At 46.7% G+C, this 16064-nt stretch overlaps 1 protein-coding gene across 4 annotated transcripts in view; it reads right to left on the bottom strand.

Moving 5' to 3' along the window:
* Positions 1 to 681: 681 nt before the first annotated feature.
* LOC131367820 (tetraspanin-4-like) overlaps positions 682 to 16064 on the bottom strand; it is a 23287-nt gene continuing 7904 nt past the window's right edge. Inside the window, exons 1-8 of one of the 4 annotated variants that reach the window (XM_058413370.1) lie at positions 11563 to 12006; positions 4436 to 4505; positions 3753 to 3944; positions 3574 to 3648; positions 3027 to 3122; positions 2812 to 2925; positions 2440 to 2523; positions 685 to 1071 (exon numbers count right to left, since the gene is read on the bottom strand). In XM_058413370.1, the coding sequence (XP_058269353.1) occupies positions 1003 to 1071; positions 2440 to 2523; positions 2812 to 2925; positions 3027 to 3122; positions 3574 to 3648; positions 3753 to 3944; positions 4436 to 4504 (699 nt within the window). In that variant the 5' untranslated portion in view covers position 4505; positions 11563 to 12006 and the 3' untranslated portion in view covers positions 685 to 1002. Of the gene's footprint in view, positions 1072 to 2439; positions 2524 to 2811; positions 2926 to 3026; positions 3123 to 3573; positions 3649 to 3752; positions 3945 to 4435; positions 4506 to 11562; positions 12009 to 12930; positions 15838 to 16064 lie in introns of those variants that run through there. The other 3 variants (XM_058413388.1, XM_058413379.1, XM_058413360.1) reach the window with 3 other exon arrangements.

The raw sequence follows: 16064 nt of genomic DNA on the forward strand, positions 1-16064 counted from the left end.
TAGCACCAGCTCCAGGTCCTGACTCAATAGCGAGACCTCGACTCTACTCAAATCTGCCTTCACAGGAAAGTCTGCTCACACCACCGCTTTCTCCTCCAGATGACATTAATGAGGGGAATGTGACAGCATGAGAAACAGCTTCTTGAATGGACTGAGCCCAGAAATATCTGTCAAAGTGAAAAGTCTATGCATCACATAGGACACTGGGAAAATGAACCTCACTGAGAAACATGCAGTTCATGCATGAACTGCCAACACAAAGCAGGCTGCAGTAGGTGAAAAACAGAGAAGCTCAAACTCACAATGACGCTCTCGACTACCACAGAGATCTTTTACATTAAAACATTGTATTATTTCCTGAAGATCACGTATTGTATGATGTTATTATTGCAAACCTTCCAGGAGAAATGATACAAAACTCGGTAAGTGTCATTGTCTAGTACCACCTCCATTTTAAGTGCTTACACACTCAATAAATAATACATTATATACATTATATATCTTTTTTATGCATGCATTTAGTTTTCTTAAAGTGCTTGGACCCTGATAATTGCTGCTCACATCTATATCATTATTATTATTATTTGTTTGCTTCTTGATTCATCTCTCTCTCTCTCTCTCTCTCTCTCTCTCTTTCTATCTATCTACTTATCTATCTATTCTAATGAGTAAACCAGTTGTTAATATTTGATAACACTTTATTAGACAGTAAAACATCATTCACAACACTGACAATTTTCAACCTCCACTTCAACATCACTCTCGATATATTTAAAGTTCTACATGTGATCAGTACATGCAGTTTATTAATAACTAAAGTGTGCAGTATTCGAGTAAACCTCTTCACCTGCATGGAAATAGACTTTATTTAACTTTACACACAGGTAGAAAAGTCCAGCTGAAAAAAACACTGGACATCGATGAAATTAAAGACACAGTAAATCAGGGTTTCGTTGAATTTGGTGTCCAGAGAGAGCGGAATTCTCTTATTAAAGCGCAGGATCAGTCCATGTATTTTTCCACCCGCAGGATTTGGCAGTACATCAGCATGGAGAAGGCCAGAGCCAGGATCTGAGGGAGGAAAAGGAAGGCGATGTGAGTCCATCTACAAACCACAAATCACACACACTGATGGATTTCATGTGTTTATCAGGAAAAGTGGAATCAGTTTCGGGAAATCGCTATCAGTCATGATGAAAGGTGGTGATGAAGGTTCTGAACCCGGTTCTAGAATATCAGATGCTGAAGTGTTGATTTATGATTCTGTTCGGTGTTAAGAGCAAATCCCAAGACCAGAACAGAGTGAAGTAAGACAGACAGACATGCTTACACCTCATCTGACATACTACACTGAAATATTACCTTCTTATACTTTTACACACTTCACTCTAAAATCTCTAAAATTGCTCTGTTAGACATTAGTTATAATGATGATCTAGAAAGTGATGAACACCTGCTTTAAAAAGTCTGCATTACATTTGCTTCACGCAAATGTACAAAATTAGCGATTACTTTGGCCTTAACTTTGATAAAGAGTACATGGTGACTCGAAAGTTAAAGACTCGTGACTCCAAAAACTCACGTCCTCCTGGTTTATAGGTTATACAGACAAAAGTATTGGGACACCTAAGCCTTACACTAACAGGGACTTTAATGGCATCGCATTAAAAAAAAAAACAGACATTAATGTGGAATGAGCTTCCATTCTTCTGAACAGTTCAGTTTCCACAAGATTTAGGAGTGTTTCTGTGGAAATGTTTGCCTTTTCAACCATTAGAGCATTTGTTAGGTCAGGCATTGTTGTTTGCACGAGAAGTCTCCGCTCCAGATGTGGAGGAGGTCAGGGTTCTGTGCAGGCCAGTCAAATTCTTACACACCAAACTCATCCAAGCGCGTCCTAATGGAGCTTGCTGGAAAAGAACAGGGCCTTCCTCAAAGTTGGAAGCTTTGTCCAAAATGTCTTGGCATGCTGAAGCATGGTTTCCCTTCCCTGGAAATAAGGCGCCTTGCTCAAATCCTGAAAAAACAGCCCTATATCTTTATCCCTCCTCTAACGTTGTTTTAAACGTTCCCTTGGTGTCCACCAAACCCAGACTCGCCCAGCAGACAGAGAACAGAGATTCGACTCAATAGAACACGTTATCACTGCTGCAGAGTGCAGATACAGCGTATTGTACACCACTCCATCTCACGCTAGGCATTCTACATGGTGATGTGAGGCTCGGACCTGGAAACTCAAACCTGTTCCACCTCAGCACTCGGCCACTGCTCTGACTTTACATGTCTTCTGCTTCATGGCTGAGTTGCTGCTGTTCTTAAATGTTTCCCCTTTTCAGTAATGTCACTTATTGTTGACTGTGGAACATCTAGAAATTTCACAAACTGATTTATAGCAAAGGTGGCAATGAAGCGCAGACCCTCTCAGAGGTGGTGGGTTACCTGCACGATGCCAAGACACACACCGAAACCCAGAACCCAGGAGATGTTTTCCAGAACCCACGCCTTGGCCTTCTCATAACACGGCTGAGACACAGAGACAAGACGAGTGAGTTCACCACACTACTGCTGCTGCTGATGTTAATCTTTTAAAATAATTTTTTTATCATTAGCCAGAATCAAAAGTGATGCTAATAATAAAGGAATTTCTCTGGATAATTTTGTAGAATTCTAGAAGTTCCAGGCCTAAAATGCTAATCGTGTTTAAATCTAGCTCTCACTGAATCTTTTACATCTCCCCACATGGCACAGATTGTGAACGCCAGAGTGGAGTTGACCCCGGATGACCTCTGCATTTTAACTGTGACCGCTGACCTCTTCCCAGCGGTGACATGGGGGGGTGTGGTCTCTGCAGCAGGACTCAGGGTGCGGTCCTTCTGCCGTCCGGTTGTACCAGTCGGTGTGGTTGCTCACGCCACAGCATTTAAACTGCACAAGACACCAAAATACAAAAATACAAAAATTAACAGATTTAAAATGTAACAGTTTCATCCTGAAGATGGACGAAGAGAAAAGTCAAATCCTCTCACGATTCTCTGCATACTGTCCCAGGACTTCTTCAGACCAGGGTTCACATCGTAATCCCTCATTCCCTCAATCAGATCCTCCTTCGCCTTCTGGTCCAACTGGATACCACAGAAAAACAGAGAATCAATCAATCAATCAATCAATCAATCTATCTATCTATCTATCTATCTATCTATCTATCTATCTATCTATCTATCTATCTATCTATCTATCTATCTATCTATCTATCTATTCAGTTTATTTACTAACATACTAATTTGTTTGTTTATTTTCTTATTTGATGTTTGTTTGTGTTTGCTTGTTTGTTTTTTCCATCTCTCTCTCTCTCTGCCTCTCTCTCTCTCTCTCTCTCTCTCTCTCTCTGCCTCTCTCTCTCTCTCTCTCTCTCTCTCTTTCTCTGCCTCTCTCTCTCTCTCTCTCTCTCTCTGTCTCTCTCTCTCTCTGGGCTTTGACCAGACCCTTGATTGACAGATTGATCTCTCTGTGGCAGGGTTTTGAGTAGAACAGTTTGAAGAACCCAGCTGTGTGTGAGGTTCTGCAGGTTCTCACCTCTTTGTGGAAGAGACCCATCATGAGGACGAGCGCCGCTTCAGTCAGGAACAAAAGCAGGAGGATGACGAAAAACTGGGAAGAGAACAGAAGAACTGTGAACCCTTAGAGCACCTGATGAGAACCTCACATTAGCTGTAGTTGCTGTGATGTCATCAATCTGCGTCAGAGCATCTCACCGTCATCAGCAGACACCGCTGCTCCTTCAGAGCCCCCAGACAGCCCAGGAACCCCGTCACCATGGTAACGCCCCCGGCGACCAGCAACAGGTTGGCGACTGAGAGTGACGGGAAGGACAGCGGGAGGTACGAGATCTCAGCCTGGCGGAAAGAAAGCCACACCCCTACGCCAAATAGGCCACACCCACCCAGCTATTCACCAGACAAGCACAGGTGAGGATAAAGTCATTATTACTATTATTATTATTATTATTATTGTTGTTGTTGTTGTTGTTGTTGTTGTTGTTGATGTTGTTTTAATTTATTTCTAACATTCTGAACTGTGAAAGTATATGTGACATGTTGTGTCTAATTTTTATGTAAATAATACAAATAGGGAAAAGGTTGAGACTCTAATGGCAGCTTTGTTTTTTCCTGTATAAGAGCAACATTTATAATAATAATAATAATAATAATAATAATAATAATAACAACAACAACAACAACAACAACAACAACAATAATAATAATAATAATAATAATAGTGGGTATGCAGTAGTATGAAGAGGCTTGATGTTAAACTGTGTATGAATTAAATAAATTTAACATTTATAAAAGAGTGAGAGTTTGGTGTTAAAGAGTGTTAAAGAGTGAGGTGCTGAAGCGGAGTCCTACTCCGTCTCACTTCCATTCGCTGAACTCACCCAGAAGATAAGGTTGAAGATGAACATGAGGTATTTGACGCAGCAGAGGCAGCCTCGTGACACGGCCATGCTGCAGGAGACACCAGACACTGTCACACTGAGAACACCACCAACACACACCATCACACACTACATCCATCCATCTGTCCATCCATCCATCTGTCCATCCATCCATCTGTCCATTCTTCGTCCTCTTCTCCTGTGTGTGTGTGTGTGTTGCCATGGCAGCAGGTTGAGAAGCTCCACACTTGTCTATGAGTAGCAGAGCCTGTACTCATCACCCTTCAGCTCCTGCACTCCTCCACACCTTCTTCTATTCTCTCATTATTTCAGCTACTCAGAAACCTGTTCACTCCCCACTCCTCACTCTTCACTCCACACTCCTCACTCTTCACTCCCCCACTCCTCACTCTTCACTCCCCACTCCTCACTCTTCACTCCCCCACTCCTCACTCTTCACTCCCCCACTCCTCACTCTTCACTCCCCACTCCTCACTCTTCACTCCACACTCCTCACTCTTCACTCCACACTCCTCACTCTTCACTCCCCCACTCCTCACTCTTCACTCCCCACTCCTCACTCTTCACTCCACACTCCTCACTCTTCCCTCCCCACCCCCCACTCTTCACTCCCCCCCCCCTCACCCTTCACTCCTCACTCTTCACTCCTCACTCCTCACTCTTCACTCCCCACTCCTCACTCTTCACTCCACACTCCTCACTCTTCACTCCCCCACTCCTCACTCTTCACTCCCCACTCCTCACTCTTCACTCCCCACTCCTCACTCTTCACTCCCCCACTCCTCACTCTTCCCTCCCTCACTCTTCACTCACTCCCCCCCTCCTCACTCTTCACTCCCCACTCCTCACTCTTCCCTCCCCACTCCTCACTCTTCTCACCCCACTCCTCACTCTTCACTCCCCACTCCTCACTCTTCACTCCACACTCCTCACTCTTCACTCCCCCACTCCTCACTCTTCACTCCCCACTCCTCACTCTTCACTCCCCACTCCTCACTCTTCACTCCCCACTCCTCACTCTTCACTCCACACTCCTCACTCTTCACTCCCCCACTCCTCACTCTTCACTCCACACTCCTCACTCTTCACTCCACACTCCTCACTCTTCACTCCCCCACTCCTCACTCTTCACTCCACACTCCTCACTCTTCACTCCACACTCCTCACTCTTCACTCCACACTCCTCACTCTTCACTCCCCCACTCCTCACTCTTCACTCCCCCACTCCTCACTCTTCACTCCCCACTCCTCACTCTTCACTCCCCACTCCTCACTCTTCACTCCCCCACTCCTCACTCTTCACTCCCCACTCCTCACTCTTCACTCCACACTCCTCACTCTTCACTCCCCACTCTTCACTCCACACTCCCCACCCCTCACTCTTCACTCCCCACTCCTCACTCTTCACTCCCCACTCCTCACTCTTCACTCCCCACTCCTCACTCTTCACTCCCCCACTCCTCACTCTTCACTCCACACTCCTCACTCTTCACTCCCCACTCCTCACTCTTCACTCCACACTCCCCACTCCTCACTCTTCACTCCCCACTCCTCACTCTTCACTCCACACTCCTCACTCTTCACTCCCCCACTCCTCACTCTTCACTCCACACTCCTCACTCTTCACTCCCCCACTCCTCACTCTTCACTCCCCCACTCCTCACTCTTCACTCCACACTCCTCACTCTTCACTCCTCACTCCTCATTCCTCACTCCTCATTCCTCACTCTTCACTCCTCACTCCCCACTCCTCACTCTTCACTCCTCACTCTTCACTTCACACTCTTCACTCCCCCACTCCTCACTCTTCACTCTTCACTCCCCACTCCTCACTCTTCACTCTTCACTCCACACTCTTCACTCCCCCACTCCTCACTCTTCACTCCACACTCTTCACTCCTCATTCCTCACTCCTCACTCCCCACTCCTCACTCCCCACTCCTCACTCTTCACTCCCCACTCTTCACTCTTCACTCCCCACTCCTCACTCTTCACTCCACACTCCCCACTCCTCACTCTTCACTCCCCACTCCTCACTCTTCACTCCCCACTCCTCACTCTTCACTCCCCCACCCCTCACTCTTCACTCCCCACTCCTCACTCTTCACTCCACACTCCCCACTCCTCACTCTTCACTCCACACTCCTCACTCTTCACTCCACACTCCTCACTCTTCACTCCCCCACTCCTCACTCTTCACTCCACACTCCTCACTCTTCACTCCCCCACTCCTCACTCTTCACTCCACACTCCTCACTCTTCACTCCTCACTCCTCATTCCTCACTCCTCATTCCTCACTCCTCACTCCCCACTCCCCACTCCTCACTCTTCACTCCACACTCTTCACTCCCCCACTCCTCACTCTTCACTCCACACTCTTCACTCCCCCACTCCTCACTCTTCACTCCCCACTCCTCACTCCACACTCTTCACTCCCCCACTCCTCACTCTTCACTCCACACTCTTCACTCCCCACTCCTCACTCTTCACTCCACACTCTTCACTCCCCCACTCCTCACTCTTCACTCCCCACTCCTCACTCCACACTCTTCACTCCCCCACTCCTCACTCTTCACTCCTCACTCTTCACTCCCCACTCTCACTCTTCACTCTTCACTCCCACTCCTCACTCTTCACTCCCCACCTCACTCTTCACTCTTCACTCCTCACTCTTCACTCCCCACTCCTCACTCTTCACTCCCACTCTTCACTCTTCACCCTCACTCCCACTCTTCACTCCACACTCCCTCACTCTTCACTCTCACCCTTCACTCCTCACTCTTCACTCCTCACTCTCACTCTTCACCCCCACTCCTCACTCTTCACTCCCCACTCCTCACTCTTCACTCCACACTCCTCACTCTTTCACTCCTCTCACTCCTCACTCCTTCACTCCTCACTCTTCACTCCCACTCCCTCACTCTTCACTCCCACTCCTCACTCTTCACTCCCCACTCTCACTCTTCACTCACTCACTCTTCACTCCTCACTCTTCACCTCACTCTCTTCACTCCCCTCACTCCTCACTCTTCACTCCCCACTCTCACTCTTTCACTCCCCACTCCTTCACTCTTCACTCTTCACTCCCCACTCCCTACTCCCCACTCTTCACTCCTCACTCTTCACTCTTCACTCCCCACTCTTCACTCTTCACTCCCCACTCTTCACTCCCTACTCCTCACTCTTCACTCTCACTCTTCACTCCACACTCTTTCACTCTTTCACTCTTCACTCTCACTCTTCACTCACTCTCACTCTTCACTCCCCACTCTTCACTCCTCACTCTCTCACTCTTCACTCCCCACTCTTCACTCTTCACTCCTCACTCTTCACTCCCACTCTTCACTCTTTCACTCCCACACTCTTCACTCACTCTCACTCTTCACTCCCTACTCCTCACTCTTCACTCCTCACTCTTCACTCCCCACTCTTCACTCCCTACTCCTCACTCTTCACTCCTCACTCTTCACTCCCCACTCTTCACTCTTCACTCCCCACTATTCACTCCCCACTCCTCACTCCCTACTCCTCACTCTTCACTCCTCACTCTTCACTCCCCACTCTTCACTCTTCACTCCCCACTCTTCACTCCACACTCTTCACTCCACACTCTTCACTCCTCATTCCTCACCCTTCACTCCTCACTCTTCACTCCTCACTCCTCACTCTTCACTCCCCACTCCTCACTCTTCACTCCACACTCCTCACTCTTCACTCCACACTCCTCACTCTTCACTCACCTCACTCTTCACTCCTCACTCCTCACTCTTCTCTCCCCCCTCCCCACTCTTCACTCCACACTCCTCACTCTTCACTCCCCCACTCCTCACTCTTCACTCCCCACTCCTCACTCTTCACTCCCCACTCCTCACTCTTCACTCCCCACTCCTCACTCTTCACTCCCCACTCCTCACTCTTCACTCCCCACTCCCCACTCTTTCACTCCCTACTCACTCTTCACTCCCTCACTCTTCACTCCACACTCCTCACTCTTCACTCCACACTCCTCACTCTTCACTCCCCCACTCCTCACTCCCCCACTCCTCACTCCCCACTCCTCACTCTTCACTCTTCACTCCCCCACTCCCCACTCTTCACTCCCTACTCCTCACTCTTCACTCCTCACTCTTCACTCCCCCACTCCCCACTCTTCACTCCCTACTCCTCACTCTTCACTCCTCACTCTTCACTCCACACTCTTCACTCTTCACTCCCCACTATTCACTCCCCACTCTTCACTCCTCACTCTTCACTCTTCACTCCCTACTCCTCACTCTTCACTCCTCACTCTTCACTCCCCACTCTTCACTCCCTACTCCTCACTCTTCACTCCTCACTCGTCACTCCCCACTCTTCACTCCCCACTCTTCACTCCCCACTCCTCACTCTTCACTCCCTACTCCTCACTCTTCACTCCTCACTCTTCACTCCACACTCTTCACTCTTCACTCCCCACTATTCACTCCCCACTCTTCACTCCTCACTCTTCACTCTTCACTCCCTACTCCTCACTCTTCACTCCTCACTCTTCACTCCCCACTCTTCACTCCCTACTCCTCACTCTTCACTCCCTACTCCTCACTCTTCACTCCCCACTATTCACTCCCCACTCCTCACTCTTCACTCCCCACTCTTCACTCCCCACTCCCCACTCTTCACTCCCTACTCCTCACTCTTCACTCCTCACTCTTCACTCCCCACTCTTCACTCCTCACTCCCCACTCCCCACTCCCCACTCTTCACTCCCTACTCCTCACTCTTCACTCCTCACTCTCACTCTCACTCTTCACTCTCACTATTCACTCCCCACTCCCCACTCCTCACTCTTCACTCCCTACTCCTCACTCTTCACTCCTCACTCTTCACTCCCCACTCTTCACTCTTCACTCCCCACTATTCACTCCCCACTCCTCACTCCCTACTCCTCACTCTTCACTCCTCACTCTTCACTCCCCACTCTTCACTCTTCACTCCCCACTCTTCACTCCTCACTCCCCACTCCTCACTCTTCACTCCCTACTCCTCACTCTTCACTCCTCACTCTTCACTCCCCACTCTTCACTCCCCACTTCTCAATCCTCACTCGTCACTCCCCACTCTTCACTCCCCACTCTTCACTCCTCACTCCCCACTCCTCACTCTTCACTCCCTACTCCTCACTCTTCACTCCTCACTCTTCACTCCCCACTCTTCACTCTTCACTCCCCACTATTCACTCCCCACTCTTCACTCCTCACTCCCCTCTCACTCTTCACTCCTCACTCTTTCACTCCCCACTCTTCACTCTTCACTCCTCACTCTTCACTCCCCACTCTTCACTCTTCACTCCCACTTCTCACTCTCTTCACTCCCCCCTCACTCTTCACTCCCACTCTTCACTCCTCACTCCCCACTCCTCACTCTTCACTCCCTACTCCTCACTCTTCACTCCTCACTCTTCACTCCCCACTCTTCACTCTTCACTCCCCACTATTCACTCCCCACTCTTCACTCCTCACTCCCCACTCCCCACTCTTCACTCCCTACTCCTCACTCTTCACTCCCCACTCTTCACTCCCCACTTCTCAATCCTCACTCGTCACTCCCCACTCTTCATTCCCCACTCTTCACTCCTCACTCGTCACTCCCCACTTCTCACTCTTCACTCCCCACTTCTCACTCTTCACTCCCCACTTCTCACTCCTCACTCTTCAATCCTCACTCAGTCCTCCTTTCTGTGTGTGGATCTGATGTTGCTTTGATGGTTTTTGTTTCTTTGTTGTTGTTTGGTTCTGATGAGGAAAAGCTTTAAGATAATTAAAGTGCTTCTTCTGTATAGAACTCTGTAACTCCAAAAGAGTTTAAAATACAACACATTTATGGGTCTGAGGACGACTGAGAAACATTTCAGAACAATTCAGTGTGCTCCATCAGTGACAGAGTTAGGAGTGAATGTCAAAATGATGAATATTTACTTTATTGCATATGTTGTGCATTTTTTCTTTGTTTTAGCTAAACTCATCTTATACTGTGTGTGTGTGTGTGTGTGTGTGTGTGTGTGTGTGTGTGTGTGTGTGTGTGTGTGTGAATGTCAGCCTTCGTTTTGACTCCAGTCGTATTTCATGACCTCCTCCATGGACAGGAAGTGCCTTTTTCCTGACTGGAAGTAACCACCCAAGTGTGTGGCGCTGATAGTGTTTAAAACTCAGACAGAGCAGATCTGAGTCTCACCTACGACTTGAACTAAAACCTGAAACATCGCTGTACAGCAGAACCATGAACACACACACACACACACACACACACACACACACACACAGAGTGTTTCCTTTTTCTCCTAGATAAATATCATCATTTCCTGGAATTCAGAGCAGGACCAGCAGAGGCAGTTGCTCCTTGTATCATGTTGCTGGTTTGAGGAAAAACAACATGTAGGTATGATCAATACTTAAGGTATGACATCACTTAGTGTAACACACATGGACACACACATACACACACAGAACTTCATGATGTGGTTACAGATGTTTCCTAAGGAAATGACCCTGATCTCATGTAGAAAAGAAAACTTGGACGTGAGTGGATGGTGATAACGTTTATACATACACTTCAGTGCAAATGTTTGTACCCTCTTTGTCCTGTTTGTGAATGAAAATAAAGTTGGGCAACAATTTTAGCTCTCCAAAAGAGATTTATCAACATGCCGTGTACAGATGTTTACACTTCCAGCAGAGAAGATACTGCATATACTGTACTTCATTATGGTGTCTAATGAGTCAACATCAACATGCAGAAAGTCTTACTTAAGTAAGACTTTACTTACTTACTTAAGGCCAAGCAAAGAATCGGGCAAAAGAGGAACAAAATAAACACATGCAGGAGAAATTCAGCAAATTCCAGATGTATCACGCAGCTGCTTATCGTTACTGCAGCTTATGAGCAGAACAGAGGAACATCTGTAAAACTCACATTAAAGGGCTCTGGAGTAAAGGGTGCACAAACTTTTGCACTCGTCCATTCTAAGATCGAGAACAAAGTGTGGAATCGTAGATCAGGCCTCTGCACCTGGAAGTTATTTATTACACCTCCATAATGACATGGGGCAGAGAAGTGAGTTTTAATTTACCTGCTGAGGAAGAGGAAGAAGAGGAGGAGGAGGAGGAACGCAGACGGGAATTTGGGAAGAAAAACTTGGAAAGCTGCCAGGAATTCTTTAGGAAAAAGAATCCCAAAATTGTGATAGTTTCAGGGTGGATTCAGTGCCGGACGTCACCGCTGTCTGGTCCAAATAACAGCCGATGAGAGGATGAGTTTATTCAGTGCTGGGGTTCTGATGCTCTTCGTTTCCTCCTGAATTCTTTTCCTAAACTTGTTTTCCTCCTTTTTAAAATTCCAAATCAGACAGAGCCTTTCCCTCGGTTTTAAAAACGAGATGTAAAGTTTTCCATGACCAGAGCAGACGTCCAGGGTTTATTCCAAACTCCACTTTCTGAAGCTTTCATTCTCCTCGCACCTATTCTCTCTGTCTCCCTCTCCCTCTCCCTCTCCCTCTCCCTCTCTCTCTCTCTCTCTCTCTCTATGTTCCCAATAAGTTCCAGATGTAGCTAAAGGCCCTCCCCTCTTTCTTTCTCTCTCTCTTTAGCTCTTTCTCCTCTCCTCTTTTTCCTTTTTGTCCCAGGAGAATCCAGTCTATTCGAAGACCCTCCTCCTGTTCTCCTCCTCCTCCTCTCTCTCTCTCTCTCTCTCTCTCTCTCTCTTTCTTTCTCTCTCTCTCTTTCTCTCTCTCTCTCTCTTTCTTTCTTTCTCTCTCTCTTTCTTTCTCTCTCTCTCTTTCTCTCTCTCTCTCTTTCTTTCTCTCTCTCTCTTTCTCTCTCTCTCTCTCTCTTTCTTTCTCTCTCTCTCTTTCTCTCTCTCTCTCTCTCTCTCTCTCTTTCTTCCTCTCTCTCTCTCTCTTTCTCTCTCTCTCTCTCTCTCTCAGTCCTGTGGTTTTGTTTAAACAGTTGTGATGGATTGTGTTTGTCCCCAGCTGTCATACATGGGACCGTTTGCAGTCTTCTCTGGTTGTAAACGTTTTTATTGCACACACACACACACACATACACACACACACACACACACACATACACACACACACACACACACACATATACACACACACACACACATATGCACACATGTACAAGCACGCAAGAAGCAGAAATGAAAGGAGAGATGATGAACAGATATTGAAACTGTTAATGCTAGACAGAGGAACCAAGCGTGTGTGTGTGTGTGTGTGTGTGTGTGTGTGTGTGTGTGTGTGTGTATCACAGCTCGATCTGGTGGTGATCAGTGGTCATTACACCCACTCAGAGTGCTGAATGGAATTGTGGGCGGAGTTATAAACAGTGCTGATTGCTGATTAGTTAAGGGGAACAATGTAAAAAGTTTATATTCTTTTTATAATCTGCTTTTTGTTTGTTTTTGTGTGTTTTTGTGTGTTTTCACAATTAAATGCTTAATGAAACGTATTTATTTATTTAATGTTTAGCTCACTTCATAGGGTGGAACATAGCACCATTAAACCCTAAAACACCACCTGAGACTCGGACAGGATGAGCAGCTCCTCCACGGGGCTTTGTGCTCCTGAGTATCAGACAGTATCAGACTTTTATACATTGTGTGTAGAAGTTGTGTGAGTTAGCGTGGAAGTGTGCTGTTGTGCAGTTTGGCACCAAAAGAGGAGCTTAATCTCTATAATAAAAAAGAGACGAGCCAATTAGCAGGAATCTGGAATGATTGACAGTTTCACAGGTGTTTCAAAGAAATCTTGAGATCTGACCCCTGAGATCTGACCCCTGAGATCTGACCCCTGAGTTCTGAACCCTGAGTTCTGACTCCTGAGTACTGACTCCTGAGTTCTGGCTCCTGAGATCTGACTCCTAAATTCTAAACCCTGAGTTCTGACCCCTGAGTTCTGACCCCTGAGTTCTGACTCCTGAGTTCTGACCCCTGAGTTCTGACCCCTGAGTTCTGACCCCTGAGTTCTTACTCCTGTATCCATTTTATGGACTGTAGGTTTCTAGGTGTTGAAACATTAACAGAGTTCACACACAGAGGCATATATAGCTTAGCCTAACCACTAATAAGGCTGTGTTTATGAGTGGTAATAACCTACTTTATAAGTGGTGTGTGGTACACGCTAACACGCTAACAACACGGAGGTACAGCCGTCTCTTTTAACATGCAGATGTAAAGTTGTAACTCTGAGGAATTTACTTCTTTGTGGTTTTTAGTAACAGCAAGCTGTTTTTTTCTTTGATTATAAGGGAGAAAATAGACAGGCTGGCGAGGAAAACGCTGTTTATAAGGTTTATAACTGTTTATAGCTGCTAGGATGTAATTTTACAGAATAATAAATGTATATATAAAAAATGAATAAGAAATAATCTGTCACATCCACCAAATAACAAAATCTATAAAAATGACTCTGAAGACTTCAAATATAAATTCAGAAACAATATAAAATAAAAAAATTATAAGACTTGAGACGTGTGTGTGTGTGTGTGTGTGTGTGTGTGTGTGTGTGTGTGTGTGAAGCAGAACCCACTTCCACTTGGGGTCTCCTTGCCCAGTTCAGTCCTAAATAAAGTCACTACAGTTACATTTTTTTCAAGTTTTGAAGAAGAAGAAATTAAAATGTCTCTTATTATGATATCATAAGCTAATAATTACATTATTACATCATTCTAGATGATATTATTTATTAATTATATATATATATATATATAATTATATATTAATATCATCACTCTGATTATTCTGATCTCTCCGTGAGTGTGAGCTGGAATGTGTTAAACTCAGCAGATCACACAGCGGTGGTGAGACAGAAAGTTTCTCCTCCGTTAGGCTCCGCCTCTTTCGCGTCTGTCTTTCCCGCTGCTGCTTTAGCGTCTGCATCCTCGCTCTTTCCCACCTCTTTTTTTTTCTCCTTCCCTTCTTCGTCGATGAACAGCAGAGGTTCTTTCTCCTCCCACTTCTCCACCTCAGGTGACCCCGGCCGCCCCACGCCTCCATTCTCCTCCAGAGTGGAGAACGTGCTGAGCCCCGCCAGCTCCACTCCGTCTGTCTTCTTCTGCTCTCCCTGTGCGTCAATTTCCTCCTGACCCTCGCAATCTCCGCCTCCTAATTTCACTGGCCCCGCCCAGACATCGTCCTCTGTGCCTTTCTTCTTCTTGGACCTCTGTCCGTTCACGATCCTGAAGTCCTGCTGGCCACTTTGCCTCCTGCGCTTGACAACGATGGCCATGACACACAGAGTGGTCAATATGCAGAAGATGACCAGCGCTATGACAGCGATGATCAGCCAGGAAACTCCTTTTGTAGCCCCCTCAGAATGGGTAGTCATCACCGTGTTGTGCGTGGTGCTAAGAGTCAACTCCTTGTTGGTCTGGGGTGTGGTGGTAGTGGGCGTGGTGGTGGGCGGTGTGGTGGTGGGCGGCGTGGTGGTGTGGGGTGTGGTGATGGGTGGTGTGGTTGTTGGTGAGGTGTCAGCTGTCTCCGCCTCCTCAACAGTACTTTCAGTTGTACTCATGGACATTCGAAGAAGAATGCTTAGAGATGGTGATGGTGTCTGAGGAGACTCAGTGATGATGATGTTCATCGTGCTCGTCCCCTGCCAGGGGTTAGTGGTAGGTCCTGGAGGATCCGCTGCAGTTGAGAGGTCATTTGTCTTCATGGTTTTGTGTACAAGAACGGCTGTAGATTGTGCAGTGATCAGAGGCTCTGCCGAGATTAGAAGCTCCTGAGTGGTCATTGTGCTCATCGTATGTTCTTCTGATGGTCTCTCCACTTTTTCACCCTCAGTTGTTAGCGTTTCGGTGGTGGGCTCCTTGTGCTCCTTAGTTTTGAGAAGGTGTACAACTGGGCTCGTTTCTGACTGCAGTGAGTAGACCGTGCTCTGTTCACTCTGCGGCACGCTCATCTGTGTGTTTACCTCCTGTGCCTTCAGGAGCGTGACATCTGGTCCGAGAGCCAGCGAGAAGACCACGGTAATGAACAGAAGGTCCATCCTGTGTCACTGCAGCACCTGAGTGAAATTTATTTATTTTAAGCGAGGATCAGATATGATGGCTGATGGATTCAGGTACAGGTCTGGAGCTTCAGGAGCTCCCGAAAATCACATCTGCAGCTTCTCTTCAGCAGAGGTTTAAATATGCTGACTCGTTATTAAGAACCATCACATTTCTTTGCAAGTTACGGGTTGTTCCCTTCCCTGTGCTGTGGCTGTTCTCTGAGGTTAATCTAGGCCGGAAAGACACAACCCTTCTCTTCCTCTTTCTCCCTCCGTCTCTCTCTCTCGGTCTCTCTCTCTCTGTCTCTCTCTCTCGTTCTCTGTCTCTCAGTCTCTAGTTCAGTGCAGCTGGGTGTGGTGCAGAAAGTAGCAGAAATGAGAAAGAAAGAGAGGGACAGTGAAGATTAGTCATTAAAACCCTGAGCTGAAAATGCAGACAGGCAAAAACCAGTTCAAATAAATCAGGTTTTAAAAACAATCGCCTGAACGAATGAAGCGGTTTCCATCAGTTTACTTTCAGTTTGAGTCACAGAGCAAATAACACCAATTACATTGTTCAATAATAAAAAAGAGCC

Source organism: Hemibagrus wyckioides, linkage group LG02, assembly GCF_019097595.1.
Source record: "Hemibagrus wyckioides isolate EC202008001 linkage group LG02, SWU_Hwy_1.0, whole genome shotgun sequence".
Classification (NCBI taxonomy): Eukaryota; Metazoa; Chordata; class Actinopteri; order Siluriformes; family Bagridae; genus Hemibagrus; species Hemibagrus wyckioides.